At 42.4% G+C, this 16,209-nt stretch overlaps 1 protein-coding gene and 2 long non-coding RNA genes across 15 annotated transcripts in view; all 3 read left to right on the top strand.

Moving 5' to 3' along the window:
- LOC139749220 (uncharacterized) overlaps positions 1–3,840 on the top strand; it is a 489,778-nt gene extending 485,938 nt beyond the window's left edge. For 12 of the 13 annotated variants that reach the window (XM_071662967.1, XM_071662950.1, XM_071662959.1 and 9 more), the window contains one exon: positions 404–3,840. In XM_071662967.1, the coding sequence (XP_071519068.1) occupies positions 404–562 (159 nt within the window). In that variant the 3' untranslated portion in view covers positions 563–3,840. The remainder of the gene's footprint in view (positions 1–403) is intronic. The other variant, XR_011712932.1, reaches the window with a different exon arrangement.
- A 1,676-nt stretch (positions 3,841–5,516) lies between these two features.
- On the top strand, positions 5,517–8,304 carry LOC139749216 (uncharacterized). The gene is made up of 2 exons (XR_011712930.1): positions 5,517–8,079; positions 8,121–8,304. It is a non-coding gene; the product is annotated as an uncharacterized lncRNA (long non-coding RNA).
- Positions 8,305–14,599: 6,295 nt separating this feature from the next.
- LOC139749211 (uncharacterized) overlaps positions 14,600–16,209 on the top strand; it is an 87,918-nt gene continuing 86,308 nt past the window's right edge. Inside the window, exon 1 of the long non-coding RNA XR_011712927.1 lies at positions 14,600–14,764. This is a non-coding gene — a long non-coding RNA (uncharacterized lncRNA). The remainder of the gene's footprint in view (positions 14,765–16,209) is intronic.

Genomic DNA, 16,209 nt, shown 5'->3' with positions numbered 1-16,209 from the left:
AGAGAGAGAGAGAGAGAGAGAGAGAGAGAGAGAGAGACTAGACTCTACCTGCTTGAGGTTACGCAAGTGAAAATTCACTTTAGCGAGGCTATCATAAAGCAGTACCTCACTCCAAAGGAGTCTTCATTACTCTGCCACTGAAATTAGCGCGTCTTCAGCCGAATGTACTAGCATTAACACACTTGGGACTCTTTCATTGAAATTGGTCTAGGGGTAGTTATCAGTTAGTCATATATAAGTAGACTGTATATAACATGTCCTATGAGTGTAAAACTTTTCGTAACACACACACACACACACACACACACACACACACACACACACACACACACACACACACCGCAACACTTTTACCATCATTACTCCTACCGATACTTTACTGACCCTGAACTTCCTCCCGCAGGCAATCATGTTCCCGACGGAGCCGCGCCCGGAGTGGCACCGTCACCTGCGTCATGTCCTCCACAAGGCAGGCCAGAAGATCTTCAAGAAACCCGAGCCCCATGACACAAACATCCCCGAAAATCTACGTTACCAGCTCAAGCACATCTACGTCTACTAACCACAGCAGCGAGCTTAAACTAGCTAGCTGTCAGTGGAGCAGCTACAAGCACAGAGGGTCGTTGACTGGCCCTCTCTGTAGTGTCTTATCATGCCTCTGGGAGCGTAGACGACCCCCTCGGAGCGCGTGATTCAAGCCTCAGCGGAGCATCTGCTACGGGCTACTACTGGCCCAGTAGGTGAGCTAGCCGCCCAGGCTATACCTGCCTGTAGGTGGTGTAGTTCTCCTGCTGGGGGAGTGCGTGGCCCCAGCTAGGGGTGACGCTGGCTGGCTAACAAGACTCGTGCCTTTGTACATGTGTTGCTTCATACTCCCCTCATACTCGTCTACCCCAACCATTGTTCAACCATCACCAACCACCCCCCCCCCCTTTTGACCATGGTGCACCCAACCCATGTTCAACCATTCCCATCCCACAACCATGGTTGTTATAAGCTCATCCAAATGAATCACCACCCGTATGTCATTATGACGCCCCATACCCAGTGTGAAGGCATCTATTACGACTCCGCTGGAGTGTATGTCATATTTAAACAACTCGGTCAACCAAAATAGTGAAAAAAAAAGAGTAATGAAAAAAAAGATATCATCCTGGTTCGCAAAAGTTCACTGGGAGGAGTTCGTGTGTCGTGACAATGGTGTGGTTCTGCTGACCTCCAGCAGGTCAGCAGTAGTCCTCCTCCTGTACTATCGCCTCACAGGACACCCGTCAGAGGCCACCACCGTGCTCCGACCAAGCTTCCCTCAGAGGCTGACACGATCTCCTCCCGTGTGTCTCTGTGTATGAATGTACGTGTGTGTGTGTGTCTGTGTGTTTCCTCGTCTGTAGACTTGCCATGTCAGTTATATTTATGCGCGAATACGATTGTACGTCCGAGAGAACTTTTGTGTGAACCTTTATCTATTGTATATGTTAAAATATTTGACGTGAGCGTCATTATGTGACAGTTTAGCTGGCATGTTTTTTTTAAAAAAAATTCCCAAATGTAAAATTCTTTTTTTTTTTCATTTTTCATTTCAGTCGTGTCAGTAAGTCTTTGACGTGCTGACATGTCATGTCATGACGTGACATGACATAACAAGACATGCGTATTGCCAATGACTTGTGGTGTTACATGTAGTGCCATTCCACTGCTGGAGGAAAAGTAGACAGCTGTCACCTCCCGTCGTTGTCCACACCACACCACCACCTTGCGATCGGAGGACCAGCCTTATAGACCCTCCTCGCCCAACCCTCCTTCAAAGGGCCTTTTTTTTTTCGGGGGGTCGCGACCGCTCGCTCACCTCTGAACCGGCAGCAGGGTCGGGTCAGAGCCGACCTGGAGCTGGCTCGGAGTGGAACCTATGTCAGGAAGGAGCTGAGCTAGCTGGCCAGGAGTAGACGAGGTGTTGTGCCGTGGGTGGTGGTGAGGGAGGGAGGAGGGCAGGCTGTATGTAGAAGGGCTGCTCGGGTTGGCCACACTACATCAGTTCCTTGCCTATGCACACGGACGCTGGTGTGTCCACAGGATGAATTATGTGCACATGAATTATATGTACGCATCATGTGCTTTGTGCACATGAATTATATGTACACATCATGTGCTATGTGCACATGGAGTGTGTTTACTTTGATGAAGTAGCGTGTATGTATGAACTGGTATGTACATAACGATTCGTGTGTGTATTTGTGTGTGCCACATAACATGTAGTAGAGTCTGCCACAGTGTGATATATATGTACACTAAAACGTTTCAATCTGAACTCATCATCATCTTGATATATATATATATATATATATATATATATATATATATATATATATATATATATATATATATATATATATATATATATATTCTTTTTTCATAGTTTTTCGTCCGTCTAATTATGAACGCCTTCAGATTCATTCATCACTACAGTACATATTACCACACCGGAGGACTGACCCCAGGATCTCAGGGAACTATTGCATAGATATATAAATAAATATGTATATGCTGTATGTAATTAGCAGACAGAAATAATTGTATTATTAATCATTTTGTAAAGTGTGGGAGACAATGACTATTGTCCACCTGATGGGAAGACTTGAATATGTTTTCTGAACAAGAAGACATATGGATCCATGGCATACCATGACACCATCCTTGATCAGATGACCCATGACCTGCCCTCACAGTTAATATTATGATCAGGCGAGCCAGAAATGTCATTATATCATGAAGGGTGAGCCACACTTGCTTGCCCTTATAATACAATGACCACAAGGGCCACAGCTGCCCTTATGATATAGATACCACAAGGGCCACAACTGCCCTTACAATATAAAGACCACAAGGGTCACAACTGCCCTTACAATATAAAGACCACAAGGGCCACAACTGCCCTTACAATATAAAGACCACAAGGGTCACAACTGCCCTTACAATATAAAGACCACAAGGGTCACAAGTGCTCTTAGAAGATAGACCACAAGGGCCACAACTGCCCTTACAGTATAAAGACCACAAGGGCCACAACTGCCCTTACAGTATAAAGACCACAAGGGCCACAACTGCCCTTACAGTATAAAGACCACAACGGCCACAGATGTAATCTTTTTTTAAGTTACCATTTATTCCCTTAGTCTATGTAGAAAATGAGGATCCTCCTGCAAGTAGAATATGGGAGAGGGTTCAGATCCTCCTGAAGAGATAGTCCAGATCAAGGCCCCTGAGTTAGTGCAGATAAACCTTATCTGTTTACTGGAGGGACGAACTATAGGTGAAAGATCGAGGAGGATGTGTTGGTAGCGTCTTGGCAGTGATGTTAAAGTATCCAGAACTTCTGGATCTTGGACACTAGTGTTCAGGCGTGGTAGTTAATTCTAAATATCGTACGTTCTCATATTTGTCCCCTGGGTCTGGTCAGCGTGCTCTATATATACATACACACACATGTGTGTATGCACGGAGGTCCTGATGTAGTCAATGTCTCCCACACTTCAAGACTTTGTACATTATCAGTAACGGGGAAGTAACGAAGGTTCCCAGCCTTTATTTATCAGTAACGGGGAAGTAACGAAGGTTCCCAGCCTTTATTTATCAGTAACGGGGAAGTAACGAAGGTTCCCAGCCTTTATTTATCGTGTTATGCTGGTATTTACTGTGCCCTTGATGGAAACTTCACCTGCACGTAAATCATGAGTGTGTCTTGTTTCACACAGAGCAGTCAGTCACACATGTAAATTTTTCCTTTACACCCAAATTGTACTTTTGTAGGTAACATGGAGAATATATTTTGTGGAAATATTATAATCATTATTATTACATTTTAACTTTTTTGATTGTTAAAAAAAACAAATGCATTGAGATGGTTAAATCTGTATGTGTGTGTGTGGCCCAGAGACCTGGCCAGTGTGGGCATTACAAAATGAAACTTGCGAGTAAAAGCGTGTCGATCTATTCTGGCTATCGCGAAGCTTGAAGATTTATTCTGGCTATCGCGAAGCTTGAAGATTTATTCTGGCTATCGCGAAGCTTGAAGATTTATTCTGGCTATCACGAAGCTTGAAGATTTATTCTGGCTATCGCGAAGCTTGAGGATTTATTCTGGCTATCACGAAGCTTGAAGATTTATTCTGGCTATCGCGAAGCTTGAAGATTTATTCTGGCTATCACGAAGCTTGAAGATTTATTCTGGCTATCGCGAAGCTTGAAGATTTATTCTGGCTATCACGAAGCTTGAAGATTTATTCTGGCTATCACGAAGCTTGAAGATTTATTCTGGCTATCACGAAGCTTGAAGATTTATTCTGGCTATCGCGAAGCTTGAAGATTTATTCTGGCTATCACGAAGCTTGAAGATTTATTCTGGCTATCACGAAGCTTGAAGATTTATTCTGGCTATCGCGAAGCTTGAAGATTTATTCTGGCTATCACGAAGCTTGAAGATTTATTCTGGCTATCGCGAAGCTTGAAGATTTAATTTATTCTGGCTATCACGAAGCTTGAAGATTTATTCTGGCTATCACGAAGCTTGAAGATTTATTCTGGCTATCACGAAGCTTGAAGATTTATTCTGGCTATCACGAAGCTTGAAGATTTATTCTGGCTATCACGAAGCATCACTTCCCTTTTTCCCCAGTATTGTTTTAAGGTGGTATATTGGCCTCATGAATGAATTCCAGCCAAGATACGTCACTGTGGTGTTGTCAGAGGTAATGTTTACTGTGTTAGGGAGTTCAGGAATCAAAAGTTGCTCCTCTCACACTCTTGTGTCTCGGAGCCCCCCGGCCAAGTACTGGGGGTCACCAGTGAGGGTCGGGCTACCCGCGCCTGTGATAAGGTCCTCCCACCCACCTTTTATAATTACCCCGGTGTTGGCCGTGGAAAAAAAACCATACCCGGCTCCTGACACCGTGAGGGCGGCGTCGGGTACGACAGATGTTAATGTTAAACCAGATGAATCAAGTCGATTTCCGTAGTAAAAGACAAGCCTAGTGGATCAAAACTAGTACAGGAGAGAGATACAGCTATAAGGCATGTATTATGATGATACAGCTATTTATAGCGTACGTTACGACGGCATATGTAAACATGTCTTGCAGTTATGTTGTTAATCGTGGAAGGGCCGACTCTTATTCTGCAGTGTGAGAAATCTTGATAAACATTACCGAGTTGGTAAATACTGGAAATCTTGATCTCCATACAGTCGGCCAAGGGGGGGTCAGGTTAATGTGAACTTTCGAACTTTTGAAAGGAAATGATGGAACGAAAAACTTTCTCTTAGTAATGTGCCAAAGACAAGTTACCTGACCCATCACCACCACGACCACCACCACCACGACCTAGAGTGACCAACGGAACATTGTAGTTTTCCCTTGGCAACATTGACCAGATAGAGGAGAGTAGCAGGCACCACCAGACTCTCTCTCTCTCTCTCTCTCTCTCTCTCTTTCTCTCTCTCTCTCACACACACCAAACCCCACCAAAAAACACCCCTTTTGACCATGGTGCACCCAACCCATGTTCAACCATTCCCATCCCACAACCATGGTTGTTATAAGCTCATCCAAATGAATCACCACCCGTATGTCATTATGACGCCCCATACCCAGTGTGAAGGCATCTATTACGACTCCGCTGGAGTGTATGTCATATTTAAACAACTCGGTCAACCAAAATAGTGAAAAAAAAGAGTAATGAAAAAAAAGATATCATCCTGGTTCGCAAAAGTTCACTGGGAGGAGTTCGTGTGTCGTGACAATGGTGTGGTTCTGCTGACCTCCAGCAGGTCAGCAGTAGTCCTCCTCCTGTACTATCGCCTCACAGGACACCCGTCAGAGGCCACCACCGTGCTCCGACCAAGCTTCCCTCAGAGGCTGACACGATCTCCTCCCGTGTGTCTCTGTGTATGAATGTACGTATGTGTGTGTGTCTGTGTTTCCTCGTCTGTAGACTTGCCATGTCAGTTATATTTATGCGCGAATACGATTGTACGTCCGAGAGAACTTTTGTGTGAACCTTTATCTATTGTATATGTTAAAATATTTGACGTGAGCGTCATTATGTGACAGTTTAGCTGGCATGTTTTTTTTTAAAAAAAATCCCAAATGTAAAATTTTTTTTTTTTCATTTTTCATTTCAGTCGTGTCAGTACGTGTTTGACGTGCTGACATGTCATGTCATGACGTGACATGACATAACAAGACATGCGTATTGCCAATGACTTGTGGTGTTACATGTAGTGCCATTCCACTGCTGGAGGAAAAGTAGACAGCTGTCACCTCCCGTCGTTGTCCACACCACACCACCACCTTGCGATCGGAGGACCAGCCTTATAGACCCTCCTCGCCCAACCCTCCTTCAAAGGGCCTTTTTTTTTCGGGGGGTCGCGACCGCTCGCTCACCTCTGAACCGGCAGCAAGGTCGGGTCAGAGCCGACCTGGAGCTGGCTCGGAGCGGAACCTATGTCAGGAAGGAGCTGAGCTAGCTGGCCAGGAGTAGACGAGGTGTTGTGCCGTGGGTGGTGGTGAGGGAGGGAGGAGGGCAGGCTGTATGTAGAAGGGCTGCTCGGGTTGGCCACACTACATCAGTTCCATGCCTATGCACACGGACGCTGGTGTGTCCACAGGATGAATTATGTGCACATGAATTATATGTACGCATCATGTGCTTTGTGCACATGAATTATATGTACACATCATGTGCTTTGTGCACATGGAGTGTGTTTACTTTGATGAAGTAGCGTGTATGTATGAACTGGTATGTACATAACGATTCGTGTGTGTATTTGTGTGTGCCACATAACATGTAGTAGAGTCTGCCACAGTGTGATATATATGTACACTAAAACGTTTCAATCTGAACTCATCATCTTGATATATATATATATATATATATATATATATATATATATATATATATATATATATATATATATATATATATTCTTTTTTCATAGTTTTTCGTCCGTCTAATTATGAACGCCTTCAGATTCATTCATCACTACAGTACATATTACCACACCGGAGGACTGACCCCAGGATCTCAGGGAACTATTGCATAGATATATAAATAAATATGTATATGCTGTATGTAATTAGCAGACAGAAATAATTGTATTATTAATCATTTTGTAAAGTGTGGGAGACAATGACTATTGTCCACCTGATGGGAAGACTTGAATATGTTTTCTGAACAAGAAGACATATGGATCCATGGCATACCATGACACCATCCTTGATCAGATGACCCATGATCTGCCCTCACAGTTAATATTATGATCAGGCGAGCCAGAAATGTCATTATATCATGAAGGGTGAGCCACACTTGCTTGCCTTTATAATACAATGACCACAAGGGCCACAGCTGCCCTAATGATATAGATACCACAAGGGCCACAACTGCCCTTACAATATAAAGACCACAAGGGTCACAACTGCTCTTACAGTATAAAGACCACAAGGGCCACAACTGCTCTTACAACATAGACCACAAGGGCCACAACTGCCCTTACAATATAAAGACCACAAGGGCCACAACTGCCCTTACAGTATAAAGACCACAACGGCCACAGATGTAATCTTTTTTTAAGTTACCATTTATTCCCTTAGTCTATGTAGAAAATGAGGATCCTCCTACAAGTAGAATATGGGAGAGGGTTCAGATCCTCAAGAAGAGATAGTCCAGATCAAGGCCCCTGAGTTAGTGCAGATAAACCTTATCTGTTTACTGGAGGGACGAACTTTAGGTGAAAGATCGAGGAGGATGTGTTGGTAGCGTCTTGGCAGTGATGTTAAAGTATCCAGAACTTCTGGATCTTGGACACCAGTGTTCAGGCGTGGTAGTTAATTCTAAATATCGTACGTTCTCATATTTGTCCCCTGGGTCTGGTCAGCCTGCTCTATATATACATACACACACATGTGTGTATGCACGGAGGTCCTGATGTAGTCAATGTCTCCCACACCTCAAGACTTTGTACATTATCAGTAACGGGGAAGTAACGAAGGTTCCCAGCCTTTATTTATCAGTAACGGGGAAGTAACGAAGGTTCCCAGCCTTTATTTATCAGTAACGGGGAAGTAACGAAGGTTCCCAGCCTTTATTTATCGTGTTATGCTGGTATTTACTGTGCCCTTGATGGAAACCTCACCTGCACGTAAATCATGAGTGTGTCTTGTTTCACACAGAGCAGTCAGTCACACATGTAAATTTTTCCTATACACCCAAATTGTACTTTTGTAGGTAACATGGAGAATATATTTTGTGGAAATATTATAATCATTATTATTACATTTTAACTTTTTTGATTGTTAAAAAAACAAATGCATTGAAATGGTTAAATCTGTATGTGTGTGTGTGGCCCAGAGACCTGGCCAGTGTGGGCATTACAAAATGAAACTTGCGAGTAAAAGCGTGTCGATCTATTCTGGCTATCGCGAAGCTTGAAGATTTATTCTGGCTATCGCGAAGCTTGAAGATTTATTCTGGTTATCACGAAGCTTGAAGATTTATTCTGGTTATCACGAAGCTTGAAGATTTATTCTGGCTATCGCAAAGCTTGAAGATTTATTCTGGTTATCACGAAGCTTGAAGATTTATTCTGGTTATCACGAAGCTTGAAGATTTATTCTGGTTATCACGAAGCTTGAAGATTTATTCTGGTTATCACGAAGCTTGAAGATTTATTCTGGCTATCGCGAAGCTTGAAGATTTATTCTGGTTATCACGAAGCTTGAAGATTTATTCTGGTTATCACGAAGCTTGAAGATTTATTCTGGTTATCACGAAGCTTGAAGATTTATTCTGGCTATCGCGAAGCTTGAAGATTTATTCTGGTTATCACGAAGCTTGAAGATTTATTCTGGCTATCGCGAAGCTTGAAGATTTATTCTGGTTATCACGAAGCTTGAAGATTTATTCTGGTTATCACGAAGCTTGAAGATTTATTCTGGCTATCGCAAAGCTTGAAGATTTATTCTGGTTATCACGAAGCTTGAAGATTTATTCTGGTTATCACGAAGCTTGAAGATTTATTCTGGTTATCACGAAGCTTGAAGATTTATTCTGGTTATCACGAAGCTTGAAGATTTATTCTGGTTATCACGAAGCTTGAAGATTTATTCTGGTTATCACGAAGCTTGAAGATTTATTCTGGCTATCGCAAAGCTTGAAGATTTATTCTGGTTATCACGAAGCTTGAAGATTTATTCTGGTTATCACGAAGCTTGAAGATTTATTCTGGTTATCACGAAGCTTGAAGATTTATTCTGGTTATCACGAAGCTTGAAGATTTATTCTGGCTATCGCAAAGCTTGAAGATTTATTCTGGTTATCACGAAGCTTGAAGATTTATTCTGGCTATCGCAAAGCTTGAAGATTTATTCTGGTTATCACGAAGCTTGAAGATTTATTCTGGCTATCGCGAAGCTTGAAGATTTATTCTGGTTATCACGAAGCTTGAAGATTTATTCTGGTTATCACGAAGCTTGAAGATTTATTCTGGTTATCACGAAGCTTGAAGATTTATTCTGGTTATCACGAAGCTTGAAGATTTATTCTGGCTATCGCAAAGCTTGAAGATTTATTCTAGCTATTGCGAAGCTTAAAGATTTATTCTGGCTATCGCGGAGCTTGGAAGATTTATTCTGGCTATCACGAAGCTTGAAGATTTATTCTGGCTATCACGAAGCTTGAAGATTTATTCTGGCTATCAGGAAGCTTAAAGAATTATTCTGGCTATCACGAAGCTTGAAGATTTATTCTGGCTATCACGAAGCATGAAGATTTATTCTGGCTATCACGAAGCTTGAAGATTTATTCTGGCTATCACGAAGCTTGAAGATTTATTCTGGCTATCACGAAGCATGAAGATTTATTCTGGCTATCACGAAGCTTGAAGATTTATTCTGGCTATCACGAAGCTTGAAGATTTATTCTGGCTATCACGAAGCTTGAAGATTTATTCTGGCTATCACGAAGCATCACTTCCCTTTTTTCCCCAGTATTGTTTTAAGGTGGTATATTGGCCTCATGAATGAATTCCAGCCAAGATACGTCACTGTGGTGTTGTCAGAGGTAATGTTTACTGTGTTAGGGAGTTCAGGAATCAAAAGTTGCTCCTCTCACACTCTTGTGTCTCGGAGCCCCCCGGCCAAGTACTGGGGGTCACCAGTGAGGGTCGGGCTACCCGCGCCTGTGATAAGGTCCCCCCGGACCCACCTTTTATAATTACCCCGGTGTTGGCCGTGGAAAAAAACCATACCCGGCTCCTTACACCGTGAGGGCGGCGTCGGGTACGACAGATGTTAATGTTAAACCAGATGAATCAAGTCGATTTTCTTCGTAGTAAAAGACAAGCCTAGTGGATCAAAACTAGTACAGGAGAGAGATACAGCTATAAGGCATGTATTATGATGATACAGCTATTTATAGCGTACGTTACGACGGCATATGTAAACATGTCTTGGAGTTATGTTGTTAATCGTGGAAGGGCCGACTCTTATTCTACAGTGTGAGAAATCTTGATCAACATTACCGAGTTGGTAAATACTGGAAATCTTGATCTCCATACAGTCGGCCAAGGGGGGGTCAGGTTATTGTGAACTTTCGAACTTTTGAAAGGAAATGATGGAACGGAAAACTTTCTCTTAGTAATGTGCCAAAGACAAGTTACCTGACCCATCATCACCACGACCACCACCACCACGACCTAGAGTGACCAACGGAACATTGTAGTTTTCCCTGGCAACATTGACCAGATAGAGGAGAGTAGCAGGCACCACCAGACTCTCTCTCTCTCTCTCTCTCTCTCTCTCTCTCTTTCTCTCTCTCTCTCACACACACACACACACACACACACACACTGTCAATAACTTGTGATCCCTCCTTTCCCGTCTGCTCTGCCGAGACAATACGTCCCTTTCTCGCCTCGTCTCTGGTCGAGGAAGGAGCAGCTGGAATGCTAAACGTGAATTGAAGGTCGTGCCATATTATCATGTGAGAGAGAGAGAGAGAGAGAGAGAGAGAGAGAGAGAGAGAGAGAGAGTTGATAAATGACTATGTATAGAGAATGTACCAATGATTCCTCAAGACTTTCCCAGTTAAGCCATGTCTCACAGAGAAATAAAATCAATTTTAATCTACACTTTAGTTTGATATCCTCAACTCCTATATATCTCAACCTGAAGGTAAAGTTAAGGAGAGAAAAAAAATGTAAGTATATATGATTTCTGATGGAAATGATTTGCAGGATTTGAGCTTCTTACAAGTGCAGGTATATAGAACCTTATTCCTGGTGTGTCGGCAGCTACCACGCTCTGACCCAGGCTCTGGGAAGTAGGATAGAAGGGTTCCTGACGTCATGCCAGGAGCATATATAATCCATATAACATTGGTGAGTAACTTGCTCCGGGTGTTCTAACACCTGGGAGAACAATGGATTTACCTACACTAACAACAAGGTATCGTGAATCTAATGTTTGTATTTGGTTCATCAAGACTGGTGAACACAGTATGGCCAGCAACTGTGCTACCCTGTGGTGTTGGTACATAACCACGGGAAACTTTACATAACACCGACTAACACAACATTCACCATCGATTCATTTTGAATAAACAATTTTTTCTGCAATACATCTTTGATTTTTGAATGATCATATCATCTACGTAGTTTTTCAATATATATATATATATATATATATATATATATATATATATATATATATATATATATATATATATATATATATAATATATATATATATATATATATATATATATATATATATATATATATATATATATGTATGTATGTATGTCTCCCGCGTTAAAGAGGTAGCGCAAGGAAACAGACGAAAGGATTGCCCAACCTACCCACATACACATGTATATACATACGGCCCCACACTCGCGCATATACATACCTATGAATTTCAATGTATACATGTATATACATAAACAGACATATACACATGTACATATTCATACATGCTGCCTTCATCCATTCTCGCCGCCGCCCCGCCACACATGAAAAGGCACCCCCCCTCCCCCGCGCGCGCACGAGGTAACGCTAGGAAAAGACAACAAAGGCCACTTTCGTTCACACTCAGTCTCTTGCTGTCATGTGTAATGCACCGAAACCACAGCTCCCTTTCCACATCCAGGCCCCACAAAAGTTTCCCAGATGCTTCACATGTCCTGGTTCAATCCACTGACAGCACGTCGACCCCGGTATACCACATCGTTCCAATTCACTCTGTTCCTTGCACGCCTTTTACCCTCCTGTATGTTCAGGCCCTGATCGCTCAAAATCTTTTTTACTCCATCCTTCCACCTCCAATTTGGTTCCCCACTTTTCGTTCTCTCCACCTCTGATACATATATCCTCTTTGTCAATCTTTCCTCTCTCTCTCTCTCTCTCTCTCTCTCTCTCTCTCTCTCTCTCTCTCTCTCTCTCTCTCTCCTTGTGACCAAACCATTTCAATACACCCTCTTCTGCTCTCTCAACCGCACTCTTCTTATTACCACACATCTCTCGTACCCTCATTACTTACTTGATCAAACCACCTCGCACTACATATTGCCCTCAAACATCTCATCTCCAACACATCCACCCTCCTCCGCACAACCCCATCCACAGCCCACAACCATACAACATTGCTGGAACCACCATTCCATCGAACACACCCATTTCTGCTCTCCGTATATGAGAAGTTTTACCAGACATGAACTCTTATTACGTACCTTTGGGGATTTATTGCCAACACTGGTAACTCATAAGTTTGCTAATCAACTGCCATTCCTTGACATGCATGTAGTATGTAAGAGTCTTACCTTAAAGTTACTTATGTTTGGGATAAATGTACAACAAACGATCGATTAGCACCAGATTAATGAATTGGCAGCTGTAAAACAATTACTTGCAAGATGAAATGCGTAGATATGTGGCTGAAGCCGACGTAAAGCTGGACTCGGACCCGCGCGTCCCACTGAGATCGTAAATTTTTTTTTAAAAACAGTCGAACTCTCTCCCATTGGCGTAGGTTTACAACCAGATAACATCTTATCATTGCAAAATATGCTATACTCTATAGGTTACGACCTAGTAACAAAAGGAACCTTAGGCCTTCGGGGAATGATGTTATGTAAAAAGATTTTTTTCATTTATTCCACGCGGCACCTCAGTCATTACAGATGCGACCGTATTTCATATCTGACCGAACTTTTCTTATCCAAAGCAAAGCGCCACAAAGTACCGTAGTGACATCAATGTTTTAACAAAGCCACAACAGACCTTTCCCATCCAGACGGTACGTGGTTATGATGCCAGTTATAACATGTCCCTGTGAGCTAAAGTGAATAACTTGCAAGACGCCATAAACATATCCAAGACTGAACGTGTAACTAAACTATATATACCTAACCAGTTAAACTCGTATCAATAAACTCGAATAATGACGGGCCGAGAACACAGGCGTCTGCGGTCATCGGCAGCGGACTGCAGAGGAAAAACTTTTATTGTGATAATTTCGGGTAAATGCACGAAAAATAAGATATAGAGTTTGGGTTTTATTGAAGAAGTGTGTGTTTCTTGGGCGTCAATAAACTCGGAATTCACACGGAAATATCAACTCGATAGCATTGCCACAAAGTCCTCGAAAGCGAGTTTTTCACTAATATCAAGCGACTTGTCAAGTGGCGGTATACTTGCAAACGTGATAATATTTGTGCATTCAGGTTGTTCTTATCCTTTTTGTGACCTGTCATTCTATGGTTTTAATACAGAAATTATTTATATTTATTATTCTGAAAATATCTGTCAACTGCCTGGGCATAAGCCTACCAAATGTGTTGATCACATTGTGTGCGATTGTGAATTTGTCCTTCTTGAGGCTCTCTCCTTTTCATTATTTTTTTCTTTCATGCGTAAAGAAAATCCAGACACCTGAAGACATGAATTTTCAATTATTCGTTAATGTGAAGAAAAAATATAACGCGTCATCACACCGGACACCAGCTGACCCGGAGCAACAGCCCTTGTTCTTTTATTTATTGTAAGAAAACATGTTGCAAGTTCGACTGTAAAGGAATATAAAAAGATTTAGCTCCGTATCGCTATGAACTTTGGAAATTGAGTGAATTTGCATTGCCGTTCTGCTAAATCTAATTCAGAAGTATATAAAAGACGGTAAAAATCGACAACTGCAATCAATTCTGGAGTGATAGTGAGTGTTGTAGCGTTAAAGCAGTCAGTCGTACCTGTTAATTTGGCACGTCAAAGAACAGAAATAATTCGAAGAGCATTTTGCTATTCGCTATCACTTTATTAAGTTTAACGTTTTTTTTTTTAGCGCTTTTCGGGAGTGAATCTAGCGCTATCTGATATTTTGAGTTTGCAACTCTGGCCTGCTAATGTTGGTTAGTCGGCCGCTGACTTCGGCCTTGTGAACAGGTGGGTTGTGTGTCAAATCAGTCACCATGCCTCTAATTCCTTTAACTTGTGGAGGCTGTGTCTAGCCTGTCTCTGAAGGAAGAGAGTAACTAAGTTACTGGTGTTACTTTTTGTGTTCGGAAAAAATATAATCAGATGAAGGACTTGGAGAAATGGATGTTTACATAGGGATATAAGCGAGATGTAATCACATAGTCAAAACGAGGACGAGCAGTGGAGAGAGAGGATCGGTGCAGCCAGACGTGAACGGTACAGCCATCCCAGGAAGAGTTGGACTCAGAGGTGAGTAAAATTGTAACTTGTTGAGTCAGGGTAGCTATGTACATGGGTAGCCTAGCGTAGGTGAGAATTAGGGTTTGTTTGCCTTGTGCTAGGATGGGACCTGTCAAAGGCAGAAAAGATGATACTTTTGGAAACCATACGAAACCCGTTTCTTCCCCCAATACGGGAGGCAATGACTATGAAATTAGGTGTTAAAAGTTGATGGTAAGGTGTCTCCGATAGGACTAGGAATAGGGAATGAGTTGCAGGCTGGTTAAGTCGGACAGAAAGGAGCCATTTAGTAAAAACTCGTGTATGCTGTTTTTGTTTTTTGTTTTTTCGCAGATGAGAAACAGATAGGTTAGGTGGGTGGCCTTTGTTGTCTTTTCCTAGCGTTGCCTCGCGCTCGCGGGTGGCTGCTGTTTTGATTCATGTGTGGCGGGGTGGCGACGGAATGAATGAATGAAGGCAGAAGTATTCATATGTACATCTGTATATATGTATATGTCTGTGTATGTATTTGTATGTATACGTTGAAATGAATAGGTATGTATATGTGCGTGTGTGGGCGTTTATGTATATACATGTGTATGTGGGTGGGTTAGGCCATTCTTTCGTGTTTCCTTGCGCTACCTCGCTAATGCGGGAGACAGCGACTAATGTTAATATATATGGATGGGGTTGTTAGGGAGGTGAATGCAAGAGTTTTGGAAAGAGGGGCAAGTATGAAGTCTGTTGGGGATGAGAGAGCTTTGGAAGTGAGTCAGTTGTTGTTCGCTGATGATACAGCGCTGGTGGCTGATTCATGTGAGAAACTGCAGAAGATGGTGACTGAGTTTGGTAAAGTGTGTGAAAGAAGAAAGTTAAGAGTAAATGTGAATAAGAGCAAGGTTATTAGGTACAGTAGGGTTGAGGCTCAAGTCAATTGGGAGGTGAGTTTGAATGGAGAAAAACTGGAGGAAGTGAAGTGTTTTAGATATCTGGGAGTGGATCTGGCAGCGGATGGAACCATGGAAGCGGAAGTGGATCATAGGGTGGGGGAGGGGGCGAAAATTCTGGGAGCCTTGAAGAATGTGTGGAAGTCGAGAACATTATCTCGGAAAGCAAAAATGGGTATGTTTGAAGGAATAGTGGTTCCAACAATGTTGTATGGTTGCGAGGCGTGGGCTCTGGATAGAGTTGTGCGCAGGAGGATGGATGTGCTGGAAATGAGATGTTTGAGGACAATGTGTGGTGTGAGGTGGTTTGATCGAGTAAGTAACGTAAGGGTAAGAGAGATGTGTGGAAATAAAAAGAGCGTGGTTGAGAGAGCAGAAGAGGGTGTTTTGAAATGATTTGGGCACATGGAGAGAATGAGTGAGGAAAGATTGACCAAGAAGATATATGTGTCGGAGGTGGAGGGAACGAGGAGAAGAGGGAGACCAAATTGGAGGTAGAAAGATGGAGTGAAAAAGAATTTGTGTGAT

The sequence above is a fragment of the Panulirus ornatus genome, chromosome 1 (genome assembly GCF_036320965.1).
Source record: "Panulirus ornatus isolate Po-2019 chromosome 1, ASM3632096v1, whole genome shotgun sequence".
Classification (NCBI taxonomy): Eukaryota; Metazoa; Arthropoda; class Malacostraca; order Decapoda; family Palinuridae; genus Panulirus; species Panulirus ornatus.
The sequence above is the reverse complement of the archived record's forward strand: the minus strand, read 5'-3'. Positions and strand labels throughout refer to the sequence as shown.